The 26,667-nt window shown below is 41.1% G+C and overlaps 1 protein-coding gene across 1 annotated transcript; it reads left to right on the forward strand.

Annotated features, from left to right (window-relative positions):
* Positions 1–1,085: 1,085 nt before the first annotated feature.
* LOC101156679 (uncharacterized) lies at positions 1,086–25,650 on the forward strand. Its single transcript, XM_011485943.2, has 16 exons — positions 1,086–1,118; positions 3,415–3,678; positions 4,590–4,648; positions 6,470–6,627; positions 6,723–6,907; positions 9,070–9,219; positions 13,142–13,267; positions 13,392–13,473; positions 19,418–19,500; positions 19,577–19,688; positions 20,346–20,921; positions 21,001–21,145; positions 22,600–22,955; positions 23,088–23,161; positions 23,305–23,350; positions 25,144–25,650. Exons 1-15 carry the CDS (start codon positions 1,086–1,088, stop codon positions 23,326–23,328), a joined length of 2,427 nt encoding a protein of 808 aa, XP_011484245.2. The 3' UTR covers positions 23,329–23,350; positions 25,144–25,650.
* The last annotated feature ends 1,017 nt before the right edge of the window (positions 25,651–26,667 follow it).

Below are 26,667 nucleotides of genomic sequence, written 5' to 3' on the forward strand. Positions count from 1 at the left end.
TGAATGCAGGTCTTTTATTGTACATAAATTAAAACATGTGGAGACGTCACCACAAGATCTGATTTAGAAAGATAAAAAAGAGTATATCATAAAACAAACATGAAAAATTGGAAAGACACACATGTGGAATGCACAACTGTCAAATCCTCTTGAATCTACACAGCCATGTTTGTGAAATGACTGAGTCATGTAGCTAGTGGAAAGCAGGAGGAGAAAGACTTTATTCATCATCTGGCAGCTGCAGTTTCCTGCAAAGAAAAATCACACGCGAGCTCAAGTGCTGCACAGCAGCCACCGTGGAGCTCGGATGAAGGAAATCCCAGCATCAAACACACTGGAGCTCTTTTAATGAGTCTGAGCTTTTATTTTGAAGGTAATTTCCAGTTAACCCTCATGTGTCTCTGTTTTCAATAAAACATGGAGGGGTTAGCATGAAAGGTTGTCTAAGAATACCAGAGCACAAGTGAAGCAGACAGGGAGAGACGGAGAACTCTGTAAAAATCCTTCTGCAAACTATTCTTCTCTTTTTTCAAAGCTACTTCTGCGGTTGATGAGGCGTTCTGGGCCAAGTTTCCAGCAAACTAAACTGGCAATGAGGCGGTTGTGTTTGTCAAGACTTGAATCACTGTAGGGGAGGAAGAACGTTGCCAGATTTGGATGCATGACTGCAACACCTAAAGCTAATTTTACTCATTCAAAGTTCCTTTGACAGATTTCACTAGAAACACTATTTCCATCATTTTGATGTTATTACACCCAAACTTAAGACAATAATAAGATAGACACAAAAATAAAAACACTGGCCGTGTCAATAGCAGGTATTTCCACCATTTGCCTCAATGACAGCTTAACAGCGACGTCTCCTGCTCCTCACTAGCTTCATGACGTTGTTCTGAGGCGTTCCATGCTCCCATCAGTGCTGCATGCAGTTCTGCCAGGTCACTTGGGGGTGGGGGACGATCATCCAGCCCCTGCTTCAGCTGGTCCCAGATGTGCTCTATTAGGTTCAGGTCAGGGGTCATCGCTGGCCGTACCATATGAGGCTCTCCCCCTTCCTGTAGTCCAGCTGTGACAGTTCTGGCACCATGTGGTGGAGCATTACCATTAATGAACAGAAAGTTGGTGGAATTGGTGCTTGATGATGGGTCGTCTATCATTCCAGTCACAGCGGTGGAGTCGGTTGTGAACTGTTTGTCTGGAAACCCTAGTCCCCCTCACATCTGGTAGATATGGGCCTGGGGAGGCAGATGACCTTAAAGTTACTGCACAGCGCTCTCTCTCTCTCTTACACGCACACGCGCGCGCACACACACACACACACACACATGAACACGCACACACACACACACACACAGCTCTCAGTAAGCACCATTTCATGAAACAGATTGCAGAAAATAAATATGATTTATAGTTTAAGTGAAAAAAATGAAATTAAAAAATTTAACCAGAAGTCATCATCTGAGTAAAATTGACAAAATTAAAATTAGAAACCACAAATAATCAAAATGAATAAATAAAATCTAAAAAACCATGGCAAATGTTTTTGAAATGAAATTAGAGAGCCCTCATAAATGATGAGACCTTTGAGATGGAGGAAGATTATTCCAGTCGCTAGGTCCCTGAACACAAAAAGACTGCTTTTAATGTCTGGAAGCAGAAAAATTCACTTGGTCATCATGTTACATCATGTTGGTAAATCATGTTGTGAACTACGGGGGGGGGGGGGGGGGGTATTCCAGAAAGCAGGTTATGCTAGCTCCCACGGTAAGTTTGAGGCTAAGGAAGTTGATAACCTCAGCTTTCGGTTCCAGAAATGGAGGTATGTTTCAGGGTAGGTCAAGTTGCCATAGCAACTCATGCTCTGAACATAACCTGGTCTGGAGCAGGTTTAGTTGAAGGTTAGTTTGTTTTCAGAGAAGTGAAGCAGCATGGCGTGTCCATTTGAAGATGATTTAGTGGATGAAGAAGCTCAGATAATACTTTTTCCACCGTGAGAGGGTGATAAGACCACATATGGATGTTGGAAAGAGAAACTTTTTACTTTGATCTAACTTAATTATTTGCTTCAGTTAAGATAAATCATTTTTTGTTAAGTCAGTTTAAAAATAACACGTAGTTTTCAGACAGTTATTTTACTTTCATTTACTTTGATTCAATTAAGTAGGTGTAACTTTGGTGCTGCTGTTAGATCGGCACCGCAAGGGATTGTGGGATACCATTCCCTTTGCCCTTCTGGGCGGATTTGGGTTTAAGTGTGGCTTTTTGACCAAATGTGTTTAGTTGTTTTACTGTGTTTTTCGCCAAGTTATTTGTCCTACTATGCTTATGTCTCTGCACCATGAGTGAGAGTGAAGGAGGTAATGATGAATTATATAGCACCCCTACCATTCATTGCTGTGAACACAGTGATGAGAAATTCTTTAATGTATTTATGCCCAATGTGTATTTTTTCCCCCGTTCTTTTTATTGTTATAAAAATGAGAATATCTGCCGGCTCAAACTTAGACATAGAGATCAAGAAATATAATTAATTACGATGGAAAAAATATTAATTGAATTGGAGTAATATGACATTTAGTTGGATAAATACATGAATTTGAGTTGTATAAACAATTATTGAGTTTTACAGACGTAAGAAATTAGGTTGAATAAATTTAACTCAAGTATTTGTTACCAATAGAAGTAATTCATTTAAGTTGGCAAAATTGGATAAGTTATGTATATATATATATATACGTCACAATGAAAATGGAAATAAGATCAGAAACTCGTGCGTTTACTTTGTCTGTTCTTCTACTACAAGCAGAAACTCTTTCTTTTAATGATGCAGCCGTGTTACTTTTTTGATGGACGTATAATCTTTATACCCCGTAATTAATCTCAGACTCCGTCTCACTGAAGTATAGCGCTCTCTTTTGTTCTCCACGCGTTTCCATGGTGACTCCAGAAATCGGTGATCTATTGAGAATGTCTTTATGTACCTGCTGTGCACGTGCATTAACCCAGGGTTACCAAGTGGAGCGTAATTACGCTAACTCATATCCGGTCTTTTGGAACCGACATACCCAGAGTAAGCAAGTTCAGGCGTATTTCAGCCAGAGTTCAGGCTTAAAGTCAGGGTTAAACTAAAACGTATTAACATCCGAGTTTAATCACACGTTTTAACACATTTTTAACGTTTATGACATGACATGTTTTCTTTTACAGGTTGTTTTAAAGGTTTTTAAAGTTAGGATTTCTCCTTAATGGCAGCTTCACTGTTTTCTATATTAAAAGCATAGAAGCTTATGAAATTCATCTGAAGATTAGAGCTAATGAAGACATAAGATAAGTCACAATATCTTCATTAATCAGATTTGATTTGATTAGTGTTTGACACGTCAACATTTTGTGGTTTTGTAATCGTTCCCCCAGGCGCTCTACTCCATTTCCCATGCTGCCTTTCGAGGGGGGAGTGGTCGGCGCACGTGTTCGCTGGATGTCTCGCACGAAGTGAAGTGTGAGAAGATCCTGAGCTGCAGTCCGTGTGGGTCTGTGCTGCTGCTGCTGCTGCTGCTGCTGCTGGAGGTCAGCATGGCCGCGCAGGAGGACCAGGCGCTGCTGCTCCTGATCTTCCAGCACCTGAAGGGAAATGGCTTCACCAAAGCGGCCCGGGTTCTGGAAAAACACGTTCCTCAGGTGAGAACCTCCACTGAGTCTTAGGTGGGTCAGCGGACCGGGTTCTGTTTGTGACAGCCTGCTGGATTGGATGAAATGAGGAGTTTGCAGCTTTTGTGTCACGTGCAGAAACGCATGTCTATGTAAGTTATATAAGGAGTTGTTAAAAATGCATGCATACATGCCTGCTCCATGCATACATGCCTGCTCCATGCATACATGCCTGCTCCATGCATACATGCCTGCTCCATGCATACATGCCTGCTCCATGCATACATGCCTGCTTCATGCATACATGCCTTCATGCATACATGCCTTCATGCATGCTGCTGCTGCTTCAGGCCTCCAGGAGAAAAAGAACATGATGTTTCTGGAGCTGCTGGGCCTTTGAAACTGCAGCTCTGCTGCTGCACTCACTGCATTTATGTCGTTTATTCAAAGGTTTGGCCTATAATGTTTTATTATGTGAAATACTTTATTTAATTATATAATATAATTTATGAACATTTTTAAATCAACTTTCTTTTATTTTGAAAGTTCTGGTGTGAATGTACTACCAGGCAGAACATTCTTTCCATTTTAAAAACCGCTTCACCTGCTTTGTGTTTTGCTTATTCATGCATGTGCAAAGAAGTTGTTGTTTCCCACGAGGCATTTTTTTCTATTTTTGTTGCTTAGTTCAGCCTTAAGTCTAACATTTCCGACTCCAACTGTGGATCAAATGTCTAAAACTAAAATGTAGTTAAGGGAATCTTCTGCTGCTCGGCCTTCCTCCTTCTTGTTTTTTTGCCCCTCTGTTCTGCCCTCAGTGGCAGCATTCCTCCAGTGCAGGAAATTAATATTCTTTTTTTTGACTCACCGTTTTCTTTTCTTTATGTAACTGTCCTAGATTTCTTCTTTTAGTGATGCAACTTTATAGATTTGTTTTTTAGTTAAAGGTGGAGGCGCCGCCAGCAGAAAGTCTGCATGAAATCTACACTGGATGGATGAAGTAAGTATGTGGAATGTCTTAAACCTGCAAAGCTAAAATAGATAAAACACAAAACAATTGAACCTAAGATCAGTTAAACATATTTCTGATAGTAAACTTTAACACAGTTGTCTCACAGAACCATTAATTCTGAAGCAAATTCAATAAAAAAGGTAAAATATGAGCAGCCTCTTCAGTCTGATGTCGTTTGTATAAACAGTTTTATTTTAGATCGTGATTTTTTTTTGTCCTGTTATATCGGCATTAGTGACTTTTCCCAACTGAAAAAAACCTCTAAAATCTAAATGAATGTTGGCTGATGTTTTATTTATTCAAATCTAATATTATCCCATTATCATCAGATTTTTAGTCTTCATTTTATATTTTTGTAACATGGATTTAAGAAGCAATATAAATATTTGACCATCGTTACTTTATTATCGTCAGTGAAACTTGAGTCTTGTTGATGTGTGAGCTGGACTGTATTTTACTTAAAGTTTTACTGTGTTGTTAGGAGTTTTATTTTCAAGGTCAACACCAATTGTATTTGTAATCTGCTGGCTAGTGGTGGTTTACATAACTAGACCACTGATCTGACATAAAGCTGAAGGAGCTGAAGGGCTGCAGTCACACTGATATGGTCTCTAGAACTTGGCAATATTTAAGAAAAATTGGGCCAATGGGGGGTTATAGACCTTTAAGGAACAGAAGATGATCAGAGTGACGAATTAATTATGATGATGCTGTTATAACCCTTGTGCTATCCTAGGCACTTTAACGTTGGGAGTTGGGTCATCTAGACCCACTAGACAGTGCTCTGAACCTCTTTTCTTCAATGATTTGTGATCTTCACTGGTGTCCATGGATTACATGAAATCTTTCCACCTTTATCCACCTTTGTCATGGTAGGGAGAACACGTCAATGGAAGGGGGGGGGGGGGTCATCTGGACCCCATAGGACAGCACAAGGGTTAAGCCAAAATAAAGGATCTGTGTCGTTTTCAAAAGCATTGATTCTGCACAGCTGTAATAGTTCATTAGAGTTGTGGGCGGGACCGTTAGGGTGGAGCACCCCCCCACCCCCATGACCCATAACTTAGCTAACTTTTTCTGCGCTCTCCCGCTAACTTACAGCCCCTCACACCTAAAACCTAACAGTCATACAATAGCAGAAGACTGTATATGAGACGGTTGTTTAAAGATAAGAAGCAAGTATTTGAGTGTTCAAAGGAAAGCCCCTGCTGACAGCTGTAAATAATCCAAAACATTTGACACACTTTCCAGTTTGCTTAGAGTTTCGTTGGTCTTAAATTATGATTAAAATTTGAATCTTAATCATAGTTAAATAAACTTCAGAGAGAGACACGTTTTTTTATTTAAAACCTTTTCTGTTTTAGATCAACGTTAACGTTCTTATACTTCTGTTAAATGTTAGAACTGAGCAGGGGAAAATTTTGCAAACATATTTCTAAGATTTTTCCAAAGTTCTGGCTTTCGATAGGCCAACATTTCAAATGGTTTACAGCTTTTTCAACAAATTTTCAGAACACAATGCAGCCTAATATTTGCAATTCCATGAAATGTTTGGAGGGAATAAAATCCTACAAGTAGCAGCTAGAATCTTCTGAAGGGGCTGAACTTTTGTAAGCAGATATGTTGAAATTGCTGGATTTTGTTTATGCTTGAAAAAAGTAATGTAGAAGATTTCAATAGCATGAATGCTACATCAGCAGTCATACAAGAGGTTACAGGTCATGACTTGGAGTGTTGCCACAACATTGATATTATTAGTTTGTCGTTGGTCATTGATGTTTGTCTTCATGAATGTTCTTTTTATTTTAGGTTCTGCTCTCTAGCCCAACATGCCAAGCAGGAGACGGATGACAGCGTAAAGGAGAAGAGCGTCAAAGTGGAATTTACCACCAATGAAGAAGAGGCTGCACTTCCCAAACTCTGTGATTCCTCAGGAGAAGATGAAGTGAAGGCCAAGCTTCAGTTTGGTAAGGCTTACTTCAAGAAAGTTGACATTTTCAATGTTAATCATTGATAATCGTGACCTATTGGCATTAAAACTGTGTTTTCTGATGTTCCTCAGAGTGTGAGTCAGACATTGTTGAGTCTTCTCATCCAGAGAAGATCCCTGAAAGTCAGCTTGAGCCGCAGCGTGATGCCATAAATTCAGTCCAGTTAGAAGAATTGGACAGCGAGGGATCGGACTCCTCTGACACCGAAGTGGAGGAAGAAAAGATCAAAGAAGAACTGGCAAACATCAAGCAAGAGGTGAGCATACGCTCTGTCAGATGCACGTTGTGCTTCATGAACAGATTCATCACTTTCCAGCAAAGGCGAGTCGTCTCACCTGGAAAGAGACATGGTCTGCATCTGTTATTGCTCTGGTCTGAGGGTCATTGTCACAACATAAAGTGAAAGTACCATTAGGTGTGTGACATTTGTTTTTCCGCATTTGACCCCTCCCCTGGGGGAGCGGTGAGCTGCAGACTCACTAACGCTTGGGAATCATTTGGTGGATTAACCCCCCCAATCCAACCCCTGAATGCTGAGCGTCAAACAGGGACACAAAAACGGGTCCCATTTTTAGAGTCTTTGGAAGGAATCGGCCTGGATTTAAACACCCGACCTTCCAGTCACAGGGCGGACACTCTGCCACTAGGCCACAGAGCTGGCTAAGTTGGATGTAAAGATGTTTGGGAGAAATCATTTAAAAACTAGCACTAAATGAGAATTATACTATTAATACAGAATTAAAGAAAATAAACTATTTTTTTATAAACCCATAGAACTTGACCTTCTATTGGTAATAATGTTTAGGTTATAGTTTTATTTTTTAAGGAAAACATGAGAAACCTCAGAATTAAAATTCTGAAACACAGAGAAGAAAAAGTTTGATTTAAAAAAAAGTGTAAATAAACAACAAAACTTTAACAAAGCCAAACAAATAAATTAAATGCCAACAAATTTGATAAACTGACCTATAAATCTTAATTTAGCTTAATATGAAAGAAATACAAACAAACTGAAAAATAAATGCTAAACAGAAAAAGATAGTTCAAGTATTTTAAAAAGTGAATATTCCTAAAATGCTAAATAAATAGCAAACATGCTACGTTAGCTGATAAATTCAGATTTAGTCTAAGAATGTAAAGAACAGCGGCCATGCCGAGTTCCCTCACTGACCCCAAAAGACTGGATTTGATCCCAATTATTATTCATGCTTGCTACTTTTTCTTTGAAACGCCAAATATCATGTCACCCATTTGCTGAAGTAAATACACAAAAAATATGAACATTTTACAAAGACTATACAGAAATCTGAATAATTTATACAAAATAAATGTACATACCGGTACATATTTTCTAAGGAATTGAAGTAAACAGAATACAGCTGAAAGTGGCTGTTAAAGATTGAGTATTAAAATGTACGAGTCTTGCATAAAATACAAAGTTATGAACACTTTGATGTTGGAAAAAAGTTACATTTTTACTTAAAATGTAAGAAAATGTTATTCACATTCTATTGGAATCAAACAATTTAAGTATTACAAATGTCTTAACGGGACTTAGCGGCAGACTTTAGACTATTGTTTTAAAAGGTAAAAAAAAAGAAAGTTTCACAATTAGAATTGAATGAGTTGAGACTAATTGAACAATTCTAAAAGTGCCGCATTGGATGGTCAAATTCTTTGACATAGTGAGCCGGTTAAAGTAATGTAGCACGCTGAACAAAGGTCCTGGGAGAGAGAAAAGCCATTTCTTTAACTTACAAAACCTTTTTTTAATGAAATGCAAAACATAAGTCTGTTTTAAAACTTTTTCACAGAATTTGAGCTTTGCCATAGAAAGCCAAACTAATTGCTTCTCAAGGCTAAAATGTTTGACTTTCACTATATTAACTTTCAGAGACTAAAGAAAACCTTTGCAGAACAAGTTCTACTTAAACATGTAATCAATCTATATAACGGAGCGTTAGAATCGATGCTTTTATTTGTTGTTCTTTAGAAGAAAACATTTTTTTAACCTTTTGCATATTCAGGTTTTCTGACCACCAGAAAGCATCTCTTCTTTCAAATAATAGTAGGGAAAGCAGCCCGATAAATTGGTGATTGTTTTTGCTGCAGCAGCAGCAGACGGGCATAACTGCTGTGCAGTCACTGCGATAATGTGCAGCAGCAGTGTTGATGACCCAAACAGAGCATCCGTTCCTCGGATCTGCTGTTGCAACAGCGCCAGTGTGTCCACTGATGCAGCAGATAATGCTGTCTGCACAAACTGTCAGGACCATCTTCTTCTGCTTCTTCAGCTGGAAACACAAAGATCATTCTACTGATTAATACGTAAATTGGTTTGGAAACCTTCAAATCCAACGTTTTAAAGTGACAAGTGTTGTGGATTATGTAGAAATGATGTGCATGTTTTCTTAATAGGGTTCGGCTAAGGAGTCGGCTGAGGTGTCAAATGAGGAAAAAGTCTCTCCAGACATTCTTGAAACACTTCCATCCAGTCAGCCTGAGGTTGATCAGGCCTCAGATGGTGATCCGACTGACGGGCCTCAGAAGGATGCAGAAGCCTCAAAGGTTTGTGATTTACAGCCAAAAGGGTTCTCACGTCTTCGGTTATGACAAAAACAGTGAAAGGTTTTACCGGCTTTTCCTGTTTTGATTTTGGGAGGATGTGACTGGTCTACCGGCGCAGATGTGACCGGTGTACCGGCGCATCTGTGACCGGTGTACCGGCGTATCTGTGACCGGTGTACCGGCGCATCTGTGACCGGTGTACCGGCCCCTCTGTGACCGGTGTACCGGCGCATCTGTGACGGTGTACCGGCGCAGATGTGACCGGTGTACCGGCGCATCTGTGACGGTGTACCGGCGCAGATGTGACCGGTGTACCGGCGCAGATGTGACCGGTGTACCGGCGCATCTGTGACCGGTGTACCGGCGCATCTGTGACAGGTGTACCGGCGCAGATGTGACCGGTGTACCGGAGCATCTGTGACCGGTGTACCGGCGCAGATGTGACCGGTGTACCGGCGCATCTGTGACCAGTGTACCGGCGCATGTGTGACCGGTGTACCGGCGCATCTGTGACCGGTGTACCGGCGCATCTGTGACCGTTGTACCGGCGCATCTGTGACCGGTGTACCGGCGCATCTGTGACCGGTGTACCGGCGCATCTGTGACGGTGTACCGGCGCAGATGTGACCGGTGTACCGGCGCATGTGTGACCGGTGTACCGGCGCATGTGTGACCGGTGTACCGGCGCATGTGTGACCGTTGTACCGGCGCATCTGTGACCGGTGTACCGGCGCATCTGTGACCGGTGTACCGGCGCATCTGTGACCGGTGTACCGGCGCATCTGTGACCGGTGTACCGGCGCATCTGTGACGGTGTACCGGCGCAGATGTGACCGGTGTACCGGCGCAGATGTGACCGGTGTACCGACGCAGATGTGACCGGTGTACCGGCGCAGATGTGACCGGTGTTCCGGTACAGATGTGAATGCACCTTCATGGTTGAGTTGAAGCATTTCGGATTGCCGTGACAGCTACCTACTCTGAACGTCCTCCCCATCTGCTTCTTTCTGAAGACCTCCACTCAAACAACCAAAGCTGCACAGAGCCTCCGTTCTTCCAGCTCCCCCAGGGCACATCTGCAACTTGTTTGACAGAGTTCTGGGCCTGGCGGGGGGGGGGTGCATACTTGTGTTGTTTAGCATTCAGGAGGCAACACTCCAACATTTCTGCAAAAATTTTTCCCCTTAATTTTTTGTTTTTATGGTGTGTGACCCATCTGGAGTGGTTACATCAGCTGAATCAGAAAAACAACAGCTCATACTTTCTTCTTTAGTCATTGGATGAGGTTCGGTAGTGAAGTTAGTATCTTGGGAAATCAGGATGCTGCAGTTTACAAGCAGAAATGAGCCCAAAAACAAATGTATAGTTAGGAAACTGACAAAAGCATTAAGTAAATTTATGAGATGAATGCCTAAGCTTTCTGTTTTTCTAAAAAATGTAGTTGTAGTTTAGTTTCTTGGTTTTATACATATGACGGAGTTTTAGGGCCATCAAAAAAAAAAGTAAAATTACGAGATTTTAAGTTGTAAATTTATACGAAAAAAAACTTGTAAATTTAAAGAGGAGGTGAGCTCACAGAGCAGTAAGTGAGCGCAGCAGCAGCAGAGCAGACCGACTAAACTCATTTGTTTGATTTACGATTTATTAAGGGTTTATTCATTGATTGGCGGCTTGCAGGATCACTGCAGCTCCTTGATGAAGCCGTCGGTGTCCCTGCAGATGTCCACTTCAATCCTTTCTTCCTCCACCAAAGACCAGAGGCCTCATTTATAAACGTTGCGTACGCACAAAAGAAGGCGTACGCCACTCTCTACGCAATAGTTGAGATTTATAAAAAGCAAACTTGACGGGAAAATGTGCGGTCCTTCACGCTCTGACCCAGGCGTACGCACAAAAACGGGTGAAATGAGAAACGGCGACACCGTCGGCAGATGGAAGAAACACGTGAAAGTGAAAATGACAATACTGCCTCTCATAAATAACACGAAGACTTCACAAAGTAAGTCTTACAATTAACAGCTACACGAACACCCGTTTGATCGATCAGCAGTGAAACAAACAAAAAAAAAATCAAACGAAAATTACAACAGAAATTCAAATGAACACTTATTTGCAGAAAGAAAAGTGAAATATGTTCTGCAATATTGGCATGTTGTGCAATTCATCTTCATAAATAATATAGTTAACAGAACGAAATAATGTACAAAACTGATATTCTGGTCAATGTGTCCGTCTGGCGGAGCAGATATAGGTGCAGACAGACAGACAGATGGATAGATAGAGAGAGATGCATTAATTGTCCACTGGGGAAAGTTGTGTTCATAGTAAAACATTTCTTCATTAGCTACAGAATTATGGTATTCATGCATATGCCTTTAGTTTGTTTTATTTTTGATAAAACAATGTATGGCGTATGTCTCAACCATTCAGAAAGCAACAAGAACTTACATTTGCGCTGAACAATTTCCCATTTCCACGTCGATTATTACCGACATCTGTAGCTTGTCAGATGTAATTAAATGGATGGAAATAAAATGCCCCATCACAATGCGTAATGACGCACAATGGCTGATCTGGCGCTCTTAGATGTGGCAAATGGAAGAATTCGGAGTGAACGCATCTTTAGACACCAAGAAGACGTGCTGGCAAACGAGGACGAGTGGCTTATGAGCCGGTTCAGACTTCCTCGAGCCGTCCTCTTGGACCTCTGCGGGCTTTTGGGGGTTTGTCACCCAGTGCATCTGGCGCGTCGGTGTTCCCCTGCGCCTCAGTCACCACTCCACTAAGGGATTCCCCAATTCTTGCCGCTTGTCTCTCATCAAGAGGGGTCAGTTCCGGTGCCCCCCCCCCCACCCGTGGCAGAGACACTCTGGCGATGGAGCGCTAGACGTTTTTTTGCCTCGACTTTGATGTCCGACCATTTCTTTTTTATTTCGGCCACGGTCCGAGGTTGTGAGGCTGCAGCATTTACGGCGTCTGCCACCGTCTGCCACTCACGTGCCTTTTTGGCATTAGTAATGCCCACACTGTGCCCTCCAAACAACACTTTTCTCCTCTTTTCCACCTCGCCAACGATAACTTCTACTTCACTGGGCAACTATGGGCATGTAATGAGGCCGCAAAAGCTGCGCAGCATTTAGAATTGGTTGTGATTTATTAAGAGAAAGATGCGTAGGATGTGCGTGCGCACGGTTTTATAAATCCGAATATTTCTGTGCGTACGCACGTCCTATGTTTCATCCGTACGCTACTTCTGACGCAAATCCTACGCAAAGTTTTATAAATGAGGCCCCAGATCTCTACGTTTGTGTGATGCTTCAGTCTGAGGAGGAGCACTTTTTGGCATTTTCAACATGCTAATGCTAATATTACAGATTTTTTTCATACATCTTTATTGTTTTATGTTGAAACGGGACGTTTCATCTGGAGGAGGGGGCGTATGTAACACTGTTTACTTCCACATTGGTGTTTGGATGACAGGTTCATGACGTAATGTGACAGATGAACTTCAGGTTATGTGAATGAAAAGGAGAATAAAGGCTGCAGCGATCATCTACACCCAAACGTGTCTCTGAGCTCCTTATTTTACAGATGACACTCCGCTTTACTGACACTGAACCCCAGAAAGACGGCTACACTGACAATAATCTGATTTTGAGTCGCTAAAAGGTTCAGGATCTCTTTGTTTTAAACCTATAATCCGGAAATAAAGCTTCACAAAAGGCTCCACGTATTTCATCTTCAAGCTAGGCTCCAATAAACGGACAACTTTGGTGTTTTTTTTCTCGTTAATCTCTGACTTTCTTTCTCGTAAATTTATGACTTAAAAGTCGTAGTTAAACTTTTTTTTTGTTTCTTTTTAAACTGGCCCTACACTCCGTTGTACAGACAAGCCCTTATCTAATACAGTTTTATTTTTCAGGAGCTGATCACTCTTTCAAGCACCTCTGAGGTTCCAGATGAAGCTCCTGCATCAGAAAAGGTGGAGATTGATCTAACGAAAGATGTTCTCGATGAAGAGAAGGATGAGGAAAAGCCTGCTTTGGAGGTGCTATCTTTTAGTAGCCACTGCTACACTCCGGTCATCCATGTTGAGAAGAGGAGAAAAAAGTGAATTTGTGTCATCAGTTAGAGGCTGTCGGCTCATAACTTCTCTTTTCTCTTCCTAAAAGCCGACTGAGCTCATCATTGTAGATCTAACAGAAGAGGAGACAAATGATCACCTAGCAGAGAGCCAAGTCCCGCCTCCTGCAGGTATGAGTAGCCAATAGACAAGACAAGTGATCCTTGTGCAGCTGTTAGGCATGGGATCTTTTCCGCTTGTTTCTCACCATGCCGACAAGACTTACGCTCTGCTGTGAAGACGCAGCTCAAAGAAGTCAGTGTGAAGGCTCTGATCACGCCCGGCTGCTCGCCTCAGAGCTGCAGGAAGTCCTTTACTGCAAAGAAATGCTCAGATCAGAGGCATTACCCAGTCACAACTATGTGAAGAACCATAGGTTCAAAAACGGACTGGAACCTGCTTTTTCAGGCCCTAGTTTTCCTTTCATTTTGAGTTTTTGTTCAGAAGTGGAGAAAGAGAACAGCAGCCTCTTGTCCCGTGTGAAGTGTGAGCCCTTGGAGGGCCACACATTGTTTTGTGTTAGATTTTAATGGCAGCCAGATGGAAAACTACTTTCAGTGAGTCTTTCCAGAGGAGTACGGAACTTCAGCACAAAACCTGAAAGTCAAATTGGAAGCTCTGTAGATGTCAGCTTTTGTCTTGATTTCACACCAAATTTTCATTTCTATATAACTTTGTAAACAAACTCCACACGTGATACATTGGCTGGCTCCTGATATACAAGGGCAGAGGGATCTTCATTGTGTAAGCCCAAAATAGAATATAAAATCTATTTGTTTATCAATATTATAACTGAAAGTGCCCCTTCCATCATATGTAGTAAGTGATCCAGATCTTGAAGCTATAAAGAGTTCCAAACCATTACACCACCACCACCATGTTTTACACGTGTTTAGTTTATTATACTGTACATTTTTTTTACCATTAGTAAGGAATTTTTTTTCATTAGTAAGGAATTAAAGTAACATATATAACATATATAACATATATAGCTAATAAACAAGTTTAGGCACAGATGTGTACAAAGCATTATGCCAGTTCCAAAAAAAAACAGATAATAAATACATAAGAGAGGCAGAATAAAATCAGTCAGTTTTTTTCCCCCTTTCCCCTTAAATTCTTTCAACACAGTCTGTCCGCTTCCAGATGAGACAGAAATGGTTCCCATGTACCTGAGAGAGTGGTTAGTGAGCAGCTTCTTGAAGATCAGGGTTTCATTTGTACAATTGAAAGCAAATCAGTCTTTTTTTTCTCATTCATTTGCTTCCGTTTGTTCTCTTATGGGGTCAAGGGGCTGCTGGAGCCTATCCCAGCCACTTGTAGGCAAAGGCAGGGGACACCCTGGACAGGTCGCCAGTCTGTTGCAGGACCACAATCGCACACAAATGCACACTCACATTCACAGCTATGGACAATATATCCCTTGTGCTATCCTAGGCACTTTAACATTGGGAGTTGGGTCATCTAGACACGTGTTTTTCAACCAGTGTGCCGCGGCACATTAGTGTGCCGTGAGAAATTGCCCTCATTAACTAGTCTAAAAACATTTTCATCTCCAGGAAATCAGCTCTTTGTTCATCCAAACAGGCCCTGATAAAACACTGAGAAGTTAAGAATATGAAATATCATAAAATTATTTTTTCTTTGTGTTTATATGATTCTATTAAAGACATTTTGATAAGAATGACGTTACCGCGATTTAGCTGCAGCTATAACTGTGTAAGGAAAAGTCCCGCCCCTTTAACTGTCTCCACCAATCATTCTTGGAGGCTTAATCACACGTCATCAGTCTGACCAATAAGAAGTGGTTAAAGTCTTCACTTCCTTGTTTCGATTTAGCGCAAAAAAGTCTCTCTGTTCTAACAAAAATACCAGCTAAAGCTCGTCTTTAGCGCTGTAGCTTTCCACAGAATCTGGTATCAGACTGGAACAAGTGAACAAAACCATGAAGCTCAAAGACGCTGGTCTTTCTGCGGTCGGCGGATTACGGGCACTACATCTCCCATGATGCAGTAAAGTGACTGTCTTAGCGCACAATGAGTCTCTCCTCTCAACGTCTTAAAACAACGAAAACACATCAAACAGTTTTTGAATCTTTTGACAGAATTTTTAATACATCTTTTAGAAAAAACAGCTGCAGCTTCCAGCGTTTTCTGCAACAGTTATCACAAAAATGCATGTGAGGTTGCAGAGCGGCTGTAGATCAATACAGACTGAGCTTTTTCTTTTTTTTTTATTTATCTATTTATTTGAATGCTGGTGTGCCGCGGGATTTTTGTCAAGGTTAAAGTGTGCCGTGGCTCAAAAAAGGTTGAAAAACACTGATCTAGACCCACTAGACAGTGCTCTGAACCTTTTTTCTTCAATGATTTGTGATCTTCACTGGTGTCCATGGATTACATGAAATCTTTCCACCTTTATCCACCTTTGTCATGGTAGGGAGAACACCTCAATGTAAGGGGGGGTCATCTGGACTCCCTAAGCACAAGGGTAAGAGTGACCAATGAACCTATGAAGCATGTTTTTGGACGGTGGGAGGAAGCCGGAGTCCCCAAAGAAAACCCCAGCATGCACAGGGAGAACTCTTTGATATTCTGTTTCAGGTTCCCCCAGCTGGGCTGCACGGTGGTGCAGTGGTTAGCGCTTGCCTCACAGCAAGAGGGCCCCTGGTTCAAGTCCCAAAAAGGAATTGGAAGATGGAGCAACAGGGGATTTCCATTCTTGTAGAATTAGTCTCTTGGCCACTATCATTCCCAGTTCCAGTGATCGCTGCATGGTTGCAGGGGTTTTCTTAATTATCTGTGAGCAGCCAAAAATGGCGAGTCCTGCTTTAGGCTGGAGAGGTTTTGTGTAGGCCTTAGAAAACCAGTCGAATATTTTAGACCAGCATCCAGTTAGACACAGCAGAACCTCACTTATCACACATTGAGTAGATAACTCAATACCCAACTCCACCTTCCAAGCGTCCCTTATTTTCACAGTATGTGCAACAAAAGAATTATCAAAAAGATAGATGTACAATGTTAGAAACGAGACCTGTCTATGACGAAAGAAGTGTGAGTGAGGTAAGTTCTATTGTTCCAGGAGCTGAGCTGATTGAATGATTGAACATTTTCTGTTAGTGTTTAGGTTTTTCCATTGAAATGAGGCCATTCTTTCTCCAATCATGGTAGGATTTTTGTTATTCCAGATATAAGAAAGAAGAATTGAATCATGCACTTTTCAAAAAAGGTTGAAGTAAGATAATATGGGAGATTTTGACATAAGTATAGAAATCTGAGAAGAGATCTTTTTTCTAGAATTTACACGACTAATCATTTATGGGGGAAGGCTTTTCCAGGTTTCAATATCTTGTGTAAGTTTCAATAGAAATTGAGGAATGTTTAATTTAAATATTGATTCAGGATTTTTAGGAATTACCAAACCAAGATAGTCTAAATGGTCATCAACCAACTTCAATTGAACACTGTCATGAAAACCTGGAGTGGATGCGGTGTAGTGATGTAGTTTGACCGAGAGTAAACTCTTAACCAAGCTTCAGGTTAAGTCTTCCCTGGAGCCTCATACCTTCATGCTGGATAATTTGTGTATTTGGCATGTCTTTGTCTGCAGCTGTCTCGGCACAGAACATGTTGATGGCTTTAGTCTGTTTAAGTATTTCTCATGGATCTGGGTTCAGTGAGCTGCCGCCGGCTCTGACAGCTCTGTCCAGAGGAGTTTTCCAGCTCGTCACTCACTCCTAGAACGTCTCAGAGGGCTTTATAAAGCTTGTCAGGGCTTGTTAACAAAACCCAGCAATAAATCTGTTCTGCCGGAGCCCAGTCTTCTTGATTTTATGGGAGTGAGGAGCACAAGTGTAACAGAGATTTTTGATATGATTTTTCATCTTAAACTCATGATTTCATTTGGAGAATTTTCATAAATATGTTCATCAGAGATTCTGGTGAGAAGGGAACAACGTTTTGACTTTATATGACTTGTAAAACTGTCGCCATGCTTCTAAATATGAGAGGGTTAGATCTCCGAGAAGCTGAAGGCTGCCTTGTTGTTTTCCTTTTTCTCTCCCAGTTTGCACGGTAATGAAAATGCACCAAAATGGGTCAGCGGTGATAGAACGTTTTGCTTTGTTACTAGAAAAAGCTCGGCTTCAGGAGAAGCGGAGGTTCTGCAGACGTTAGGTGCATCAGGGTGACGATGACTCTGTGTTGAGGCCTCACTGCCAAGAAGACAGCACACAGCTCCTGGGGGTTTTCATCCCAAATGATATTTCAGAGCAAATTTTCACTTGTTTTAAAAATCCTGAATTCAATCAGTTGGATTTGGGGATAACATGAAAAAGCACTAGGGCTATTCTATGTCAGACATTAACTCTTGATTATTAAATGATATTAGAACGTATCGTGAGCTGTCCTGTATGAGAACTGAACAGAGTGAGTGTGACATCACCCATAGAAGATGCCTTCTGGCTCCAACTACTGTATGTAAAGTCAACTCTGCCGCAGTTTCTTTCCCAGTACAGATGCTGACACGTTGTAGTCAGACGTCGTCAGTGATTGGTTTGAGCGTCACTGTTTCTGTTTCAACCACTCTCACCAATCAGGAGTGAGCTTGTTGGAAGGCCACACCCCTACCACTTGAAAGCAGGTTACACAAAATCTGTCAGACATTTTGAAGGTTGGATGTCACACCACACACTTTTACTGGGGCATCAGATTGGCCAGAATATAACTTGAATGACTTGCAATAAAGAAAGAATATCGTGAAAATTAAGGATTGGCAAGAACATGTTTGAAAAAACAGATCAATAATGTTTATTCTGACAAATAGAATGACTAACAGCTGTTTATTTCTCTATAGAAGTCTGTGGGGTTTTGGTTTCTTGGAGCCAGCGGTACTTACTGGGGGGAGGGGTCACTCAGTCCAGTTCTCTTCTACGGTCAATTTTACCATCCTGTTATAATGCCCTCCTGTTTAAAATATTACAGTTACTGAGTGGTGTAGATCTAATTCCAGTCGCAGCTCTGGTCCAGAAACAGCTGGTAGTTTGATCCACCCATCCACCAAATCTGCTTCCTGTCTGTCTTTTATCTGACAAACAGAAACCAGGGCCTACATTTTTCTCCTTTCAAGTACATGCATAAACTGTCCAAAATGTTGATTTAACATTTACTGGCCTGTGTTTCTGCAACCCTGAAAGAGATGAAGATCGGATGATTTACAAATCATGAACTGGATTTTGTTAAAAAACATGGTTGTAGAAATGATGACAGTGCTCCTTTATAATAATGCAGGACACCTTCCTTTTTCAAATGAAAATGTGAAAATGGTCTGTGTGAGAAAAGTGTATAAAGTGTGTAGTGAGATGTTTTACAGCCTTAGAACATCTAGAATGATTGTAAACAGGAACGCTGACTGCTTTAGGGATTCTGCTTATAGCGAGTGATTTTTAGAAGGTAACTCCTGCGATCAACACGGGAACACTGTTCACACATTTACCCTCATTGCTAAATAACAGACGGAGTCTGATGATGAAAACTGTAGAGCTTTTGCTGGACTAACCTCACTCTTTGTGAATGTTATAGCTTTAGGAAGCGGGATGACCTGTCAGATGGTTGGCTATCCCATCTGAAAAGTAGGTCAAGCAGCTGCTTGGAGGAAGCTGCTCTGAGGTTTTAGTGAACAAGGCCAGACAAACCATGCTGCTCTTCTGGAGCTTCTGTGATGAAGGCTCTGGGTTTTCTGCTTCCTTCAGGGTTTTCTTTCCATCTGCCCCTTTGGCTCCTCTGTATCATTTAGGTTACACTCTACTTTAAAGTTGATAATCTCAAGTACTCCTCACAGTTTTGTCATCATAATGTAAACTTGAGCCTGTTTTGATTTTGTTTTAAGCATACATTTTACATGTTGTTATAAAAAGGTTTGCTCTTCACTGATCTCCCTCTGTCTGCAGTGCTGTCAGTATCACAGACCAATCTGCAGAACCAAAACACTTTTGACTGCTTTAAGTGCTAAACGGTGCTAAAAAAACCTTTAGAACACCAAACTAACAATCTGCTTTTCAAAAATACATTTCAGACTGTGCCACAGAGGAGCCAAAAGATAAAGAAGAGGAGGAGGAGGAGGAGGAGCAGGAAGAAGAAAATGATGAAAAATCTGAGGTAGTTAAATATGGATATTCACATATATTCATATTTTAAAACCATTTATTACAACAATTTGTGTTTGATTCTTCAGTCTGCTGGGGGCGCTGATCTCCCTTCTGAGCTGAATCCTGATGCTGCTGCAGAAAAGTCAACAAATGCACAAAAACAAACTGAAGCTGCTGACCCCCCCACCTCTCAATTTGGTAACAGTGCCACCTGCTGGAAGCAGAGACCTGATGTGTTCCCCTTATTTAGGGGGAAAAAGCCAGGAAACGCATATTTGTTGTAAAAATCAGTTTTTAATCAAACCCACAGAACAATACGTTGTTTTCTAAAACTTTAGTAAATGATAATGACTACAACATATTACAAATCAGAAATGAACATTTTTGTAATTGTATTTGGTTGTACTGCTTTTATGATGTGTGTGGAAACGCAGTGCCTGAAATGAAACACAGAAAATCCCCTTTCAAGGCTACATAAAGTGTTCATCTTAAAAGGCTTGAACTTAGTTCACCTCAGAAACTCTTCAGTTGCTAAATGTAGTTGATTGAAAGAGAAGCATTTCCTCTGTTGCAGTCGTGCAGATGAGGTGGAGTTCTTCATCTTAGATGCTGCAGGTTCCTGCAGCTTTTACAACTAATCAGTATTTTTCAATCAGTTCTGATTTTTCACATTTCTGTGAAGCATGTGAGCATAAACTGAAGACTTTAGATCAAATGTTAGTTGATCTCTAAAATCCAACATGATGTTAAAAAAGAGCTTTAGTGGCTGGTTTAGATGTGAAACCAAGAATAACTGAGACTTGAGCACGAGTTCAGGATGGTGCTGTTGTCAGAGTTTGATGTTTACTTCTACAGATGTGCCTGAAGAACCAGAAGTCTCCATTATCCTCAACATCCAGACTGATTGTGAAGCAGTTCAACAGGAAAGCAGCCAGTCTGTTCCAGAGGAATCTTCTGAAAGCTGTGGAGACTCCAAAACTCCCAAAAAGAAGAAAAAGAGGATGAAAAGAAACATGGAGATGCCCATAACTGACACACAGGCCACAGACACACCCTCCACCAGTGCCTCTGACCCGAGTGAGACACCTCTGACCAGTAAGGCCTCCAAAAAGAAGAAGAGACACCAGAAGAGGAACAAGGCCGACCAGAAGAAAGAGGAAGACCCGGCAGAGGAGGAGGAGGAGTTCATTCCTTTAGCTGCATCGGAGAAGAAAAAGGCAAAGAAGAGGAAAAGAGATAAAGAAGCTGTTGACACTACTTTTGAAACCAAAACTACAAAGACGGGAGTTAAAGACTTGGAGGAAGAGGAGAATACTCCAGCAGAAATGACAGAAAAACCAAAGAAGAAAAAGAAAAAAAAGGAGAAGGAGGCGCCATCTGAAGAAGCACCAGCAGAAGGCGACGAGGAGACAAAGATGGAAAGCATTGATGGTTAGACCAACACAAAACAATCTTTTTAAACACCAGCATTTATTAGAATTTCATTAGCGATACCCTTCTCTTCCTGTAGATGGCAGCACTGCTCTGCTCTTTTCAGGAAAAAAGAAGAAGCGTCTGTGCAGGAAGCTGAGCCTGAGGACAAGACAGAGATTTCATGGGAAAAAGGAGAAGATGAGGAAGATGATGAACAGCATGCATAGCAGAAAGAAGCTGAAGTTAGTGCTGCATTCTTCATGTTTTAAACTAACTAGAAAATGTTATTGAAACAAATCCTTACCCCCCAAAAGGAAATATGTTGGTGTAGGCTCCTTTCTGAATTCTGCCCTGCAGCAGTCCTGAACTGCAAGGAAAAGATTGTTTTTTTACGATTCGTCTTTCTTATAGCTTGTTTGAGCGAATATTTCGCCCTCGCCATAAACGCAAAAACTCACCAAAATTTGCGTACACGGACTTTTGGGTCTGCTGAATGACCCTTCCCCACAAATGACAACATCACAGCGGGAGAAACCTCCAAAGAATTAAAGGGGCTGAAATATAAAATGTCAAAATACATGAAACCAAAACACAGGTGTCATCCAAAAGACGTTTTGAGATTATGGGATGGCCACACAACCTATGGCTTGGCGGTCATTTCATGGCAAAGTGTGATTTTCAAATTTACCCACATTATGGGAATATAAAACTTGTTTTCTGAGTGATCTTAACTCAATTTCACGCACACTGCACCAGCTTAGGTCTACAACCCAAGTTTTGTTGACCTTTGACCTCGAGAAGAGGCCATCCTCTTGATATTTCCTAAACAAAATCACCTTTATACCAGCTACAAATTTAAACTCCTAGGGATTTCCATCTATAACCTCAGAACACCTTGAACACATTCAGGAAGCTACTTTGGGAAAAATGTTGGGTACATTATGAACGCGGCGTAGCAAGATTGCAAGAGTGGGGTTTCCCTGTTGCTCGCAGTTTTTTTATTGGAATATTGTGAAAGTTTAATACACGAATCCCTGGCTCAAGCTGAACGAAACGTTATAGCGTACAACTAAATTAGGATTGTGGACTTGGTTCAATGAAACCTTTGTTGCCAAGGAAATCCAAATATTTGCTTTTGCAGACACTTCTAAAACCTCCATAGACGTTTACAGCAGCCCCAGACGACCCAAAAAGATAAAATGGTTGCTGTAGAGATAAAAAGCCACCATTTGAAACAAATGACTTTGCAGTGCTGAGCAGGGTGACTTGGGAAGATGGGGAGAGTGAGGGGCGTTTAGCAGCAGCTCAGCCCGTGAGGACGGGTCAAAGGGGGGCAACGCGTACCGCCTGCCACCATAAAACGCAGCTTTCACTTTTTCTTTATGGTTGTAACAGCATTTTTGTTTAAATGAGCTACAGTTTCTGCGACTAAAATGCAGAAACTCGTGAAATCTTCTAGAAGATGCACTAAAATGGTCACTGGTTTAGTTTCTTTCTGTTGCACAATTTTCAATGTACACAAACATAAACACAGAATGTAGATCCGAAAAATTGGGGCAGCTTTTATTAGGTATTTTTATAAATGCAGGTTTAACAAAAGTAGAAAAAAAAACAAATTTTTTTTGATATAGAACAATATTTACTTTTTAAAACTTTTTTTTTAATGTCCATTTCTCAATAAAAACACATTTTTCAGACAAAACAAAGAAACTGTGGATGAGAAGACTCAGATGAATCCAGTCAAAGGAGCCCAGACTGAACACGAGACAGAGATCAAACCACCAAAGAGGAGGAGGAAGAAGATGAAGATCATTACGGAACAGGAAGAAAGTTCCTTAAAGGAAAACGAGCCTCCAGCCAAAGAGAAGAAATCCATGAAAATGAGGGCTAAAAACCGAGCGGAGGAAGAATTTCCTGAGGAAGACTTGTGTCTTCTTTCAAATGGAGAGAAAAAAAAGAAGAAAAAGAAGAAAAAGAAGGATGAGGATGAAAACGCAAATAAAAGTCCAGGTTCTGTTGAGATGAGTCAGCCTCCACTGTCTAAGAAAAGAAGTAAGTTTTTTAGGTTTTCCTGTGGGGTCCAGCAGGCTTTACAGTTTGACTCTTTCTCACCGGTTGATTTAGATAAAAAACAAACAGAAAAGTTTTCCAAAAAGTTACATGAATTCTTGAACTTTTCTTCAGAGAAGCGCAGCCTGAAGGCCGGACTGGAGGATGCAAGTCTGGATGCAGACTCTCTCACTCCTGCTGTTTCTGCTGTAAGATGTTTTCTAAAAACAAAAAAAAGGAACATAAAATACAAGACATCTAAACCAAATTCAACTCATATTATGGTTTGTTTGACTGATTGTATTTTTGTTTGATGTTTTTAAATAGTTTTTCCACATTTTTTCATTTTCAGAAAAAGAAAAAGTCCTCCAGCTAGACAATTACCTGATTGCATCAGTGTGAGTAACATCCACACATTTCCATATCAATAAGTTGTGTTGTTTATAACTATTTTTAAGTCACGTTGAGTGAAGCAAATAAGTGTTTGGATTCCCTGAAAATCAAGGAGGGGATCTGACATTTTCATCTTAGGTGGATGTCCACTGTGACAGACATGATCAAAAAAGAAAACAAATCACATTGACGGATTTTTTTGCTGCAAACCCCTGTCTAACAACTAGAAATTTGACCCTCTGAAAGGCAGTTGGTCCACCTTTAAAAAGCTTCCCTCCCCTCCACCTAAGATCCTAAGGTAGAAGCACCTGTTTGAGCTCATCAGCTGCATAAAGACACTTGTCCTCCACATACAAACAGTAAGACTGCAACTACAAACATTGCAAAGACCAAAGCGCTGTCCAAAGATACCAGAGACAAAATTGTAGACCTCCACACGGCTGGAACAGAGCTATGGGGCAATTACCAAGCTGCTTGTTGAAAACAGATCCTCTGTTGGAGCAATAATTAGAAAATGGAAGAAGCTAAACATGACTGTCAACCCCCTTTTGGACCGAGGCTGCATGCACCTCGTGGTCTCAATGATCCTAATGCTTCATTCACACTGGATTCCATTTGTGTGTCATGGGCAGTGAGTTTATTTTCCCCTCCCGGGTTGATGCTCAAACTGGGCCACAGACAAATGGAAGTAACGTTTGAAAAAGCCGTCAAGCTCCCGGTGCAGGAGTGAAGTACAGCGGGAGAGACTGAAGGAACTGGTGAACCCAGACGAGGCGCCGTGCGTGCCCGTGCCTCTGGAGAGCTTTCCCGAACACAGAAACCCAAGCTACTCGCTCGACATCATCAATGTTTTCCATGATGTGGCAAGCCCAGAAAAACTTTGACCGCAGACGCGAATATGACGTACGAATCACGTGTCAATGACCTGGAAAGACCACCGTTTCCAAGGTCACTGTTGGTATACACTAAATATATAAAAATATTTTACTGTATTTATCCCACAATGGGAAATTTGTTCTCCACATTTGACCCATCCCCTGGGAGAGCGGTGAGCTGCAGCCGAACCGCCTTCGGGAGGCAGTAGCGTTAAGGGTCTTGCCCAAGGGCCCCCACTGGGTGATGTTAATTGCTCTCCCTTGATATGGTAATTGCCCATGTTCATTCCCCTCCGGGAATCGAACCCTGGTTTCCTGCATGATAGCCTTTTGAACTGAGCTACCCAGCCGCTAGAAGACTTCATGGTTTGAAATGATGCATGGCATGGAAGGTTCCCCTGCTTAAACCAGCACATGTCCATCTAAAGTTTGCCAATGACCATTTGGACGATCCAGAGGGAGAAAGTCATGTGGTCAGATGAGACCAAAATAGAAATTTTTGGTCTTAATTCCATTTGCAGTGTTTGGAGGAAGAAGAATGATTTGCACCATCCCTACTTTGAAGCATGGGGGTGGTAGCGTCATGCTATGGTGGTGTTTTTCGCACATGGGACAGGACAACTGCACTGTGTTAAGGAGAGGATGACGGGGGCATGTATTGTGAGATTTTGGGGAACAACCTCCTTCCCTCGGTTGGAGTATTGAAGATGGGTCGTGTTATGCACATCAGCTTTTTGAGTAAAGATGGGAATTGGTCTTTTATTATTCAAAGATTTGTAAGTTTTTTGACAGACTGAAGGAATATAATTTAGTTTGACTCAAAAATGTTCCCTTGAAACACTGTTTTTTCTTTTCTCTCATGTTGTCTCCGTTTTCCAGTTTGTGTGGAGGTAAATGTGATCAACTCTGTATTTCATTCTCAGGGTTTCTCCTGGATCAGACGGCGGGTGAGGAGGTCTGCATGTTGGACCTGAAAGCCAAAGATCAAAACACGTTTGTGCCTTTTTCCTTTACAGTTCTGAGGAATTTGTAAAGGAACAGTTGTGTGTTTCCTTTTTCACGGTCTTTAGTTTGTCAGTTAGTTTACCTCAGGTCTGACATAAAGAATTAGCCTGTCACGTTTAACTGTGAAATCCTTTCAGCAACATTTCTTTTTGAGGAAATGTTGACTATTTGATGTTTAAAAAAAAGACCAAGCTTTTTGGGAAAAAGAAAGTTTGACCTGTTACAGTTTGGATATAGATAAAAATGTATTAACACAAGCTTAAAACTACTTCCACACACTCCTGGAAAATGACTGTAGCAAACTGATGCTTGTCACAATGTTGTTTACACTCGGTCTATAAGCTGTGAAGTTTTCTTTAACTATGCACCAAAGTTTCTGCTGTTGGAGGGACTGTTAAAGTTGCTGTAATAAACAGAACGTCTGACTTCCTCGTCTTTCTGTCTGAAAAATGGAACCAGCATTAATCAGGGTTAGCAGCTGCTCTTCACTCTGAGCAGTGAGATTTGACGTGGGTGTGAATCCCGTCTTAAATGTCATCCAGTGTAAAATCACCAAATGTATAGACTGTCCCTGCATGACCTCTTCTCAGTCTGATGGCGTTTCTCTGCTGTGACTAAATGCAGTTAAACCCAAACACGTTTCTGTGATAGGGCAAAAACTTTCACAAGTGACATTTTTAAACTAATGTCTGTTATGTCATATTGTCTTATTGTCAAGTGGGACAAGACATGGTAAAAAAAGACCAAACAGCCAAATCACTTTAAAACCACCAAAATACATTTAAAAGCTGACAGAACCATTGACTTTAGAATAAAATGATTTATTGTCCCAGGTGTAAGGTTAAGAGAAAAGGGAAGCATTCACAAAATTCACCAAAACGGAATCTTTTATAAGAAAATAGAATCTTGTTTTCAGAAAATTTTCTGTCTTATGAGAAAAACAATATTCTAGTGAAAAACATTCAATTGCAGAATAATAGTTTGAGAAAACATGTCTTGGTGACTAGATTATTATTTTTTTTTTTTTTTAATTTCTTGGTAAGACGATTTTTCTGAACCCATTTTTTAAACGCAAATTTTTCAAATTTGAAGTGTTTTTGACTTATTTCTTTGGAGCCTGTTTTTGCAGTGTGAGCTCAGGGTAAACACGGGACAAACGAACAGAATTAACTTAAATGTCAAATGATCTACATGATCTGCCACAAACAAAAAGGAAAATAAATGACAGTCAAACCTGCCTGTCTGAACTCCTGAACAAACCGGAAGAAGAAAAACAAAGCGGTGGGACACCCGTACTGCTCCACAACCACAGCTTCACAGTAGACCCAGTAAATGCATCACGGCCAAAAGCCTCAGAACCACCAAATAGCTGTGAGTGGGCGGAAGAGGAGAAACGTGAGTCCAACGCCATTTAGCCATAAAATGTTGCTTTGATATATATA

Source organism: Oryzias latipes, chromosome 17, assembly GCF_053564925.1.
Source record: "Oryzias latipes strain Hd-rR chromosome 17, Olatipes_Hd-rR_3.1".
Taxonomy (NCBI): Eukaryota; Metazoa; Chordata; class Actinopteri; order Beloniformes; family Adrianichthyidae; genus Oryzias; species Oryzias latipes.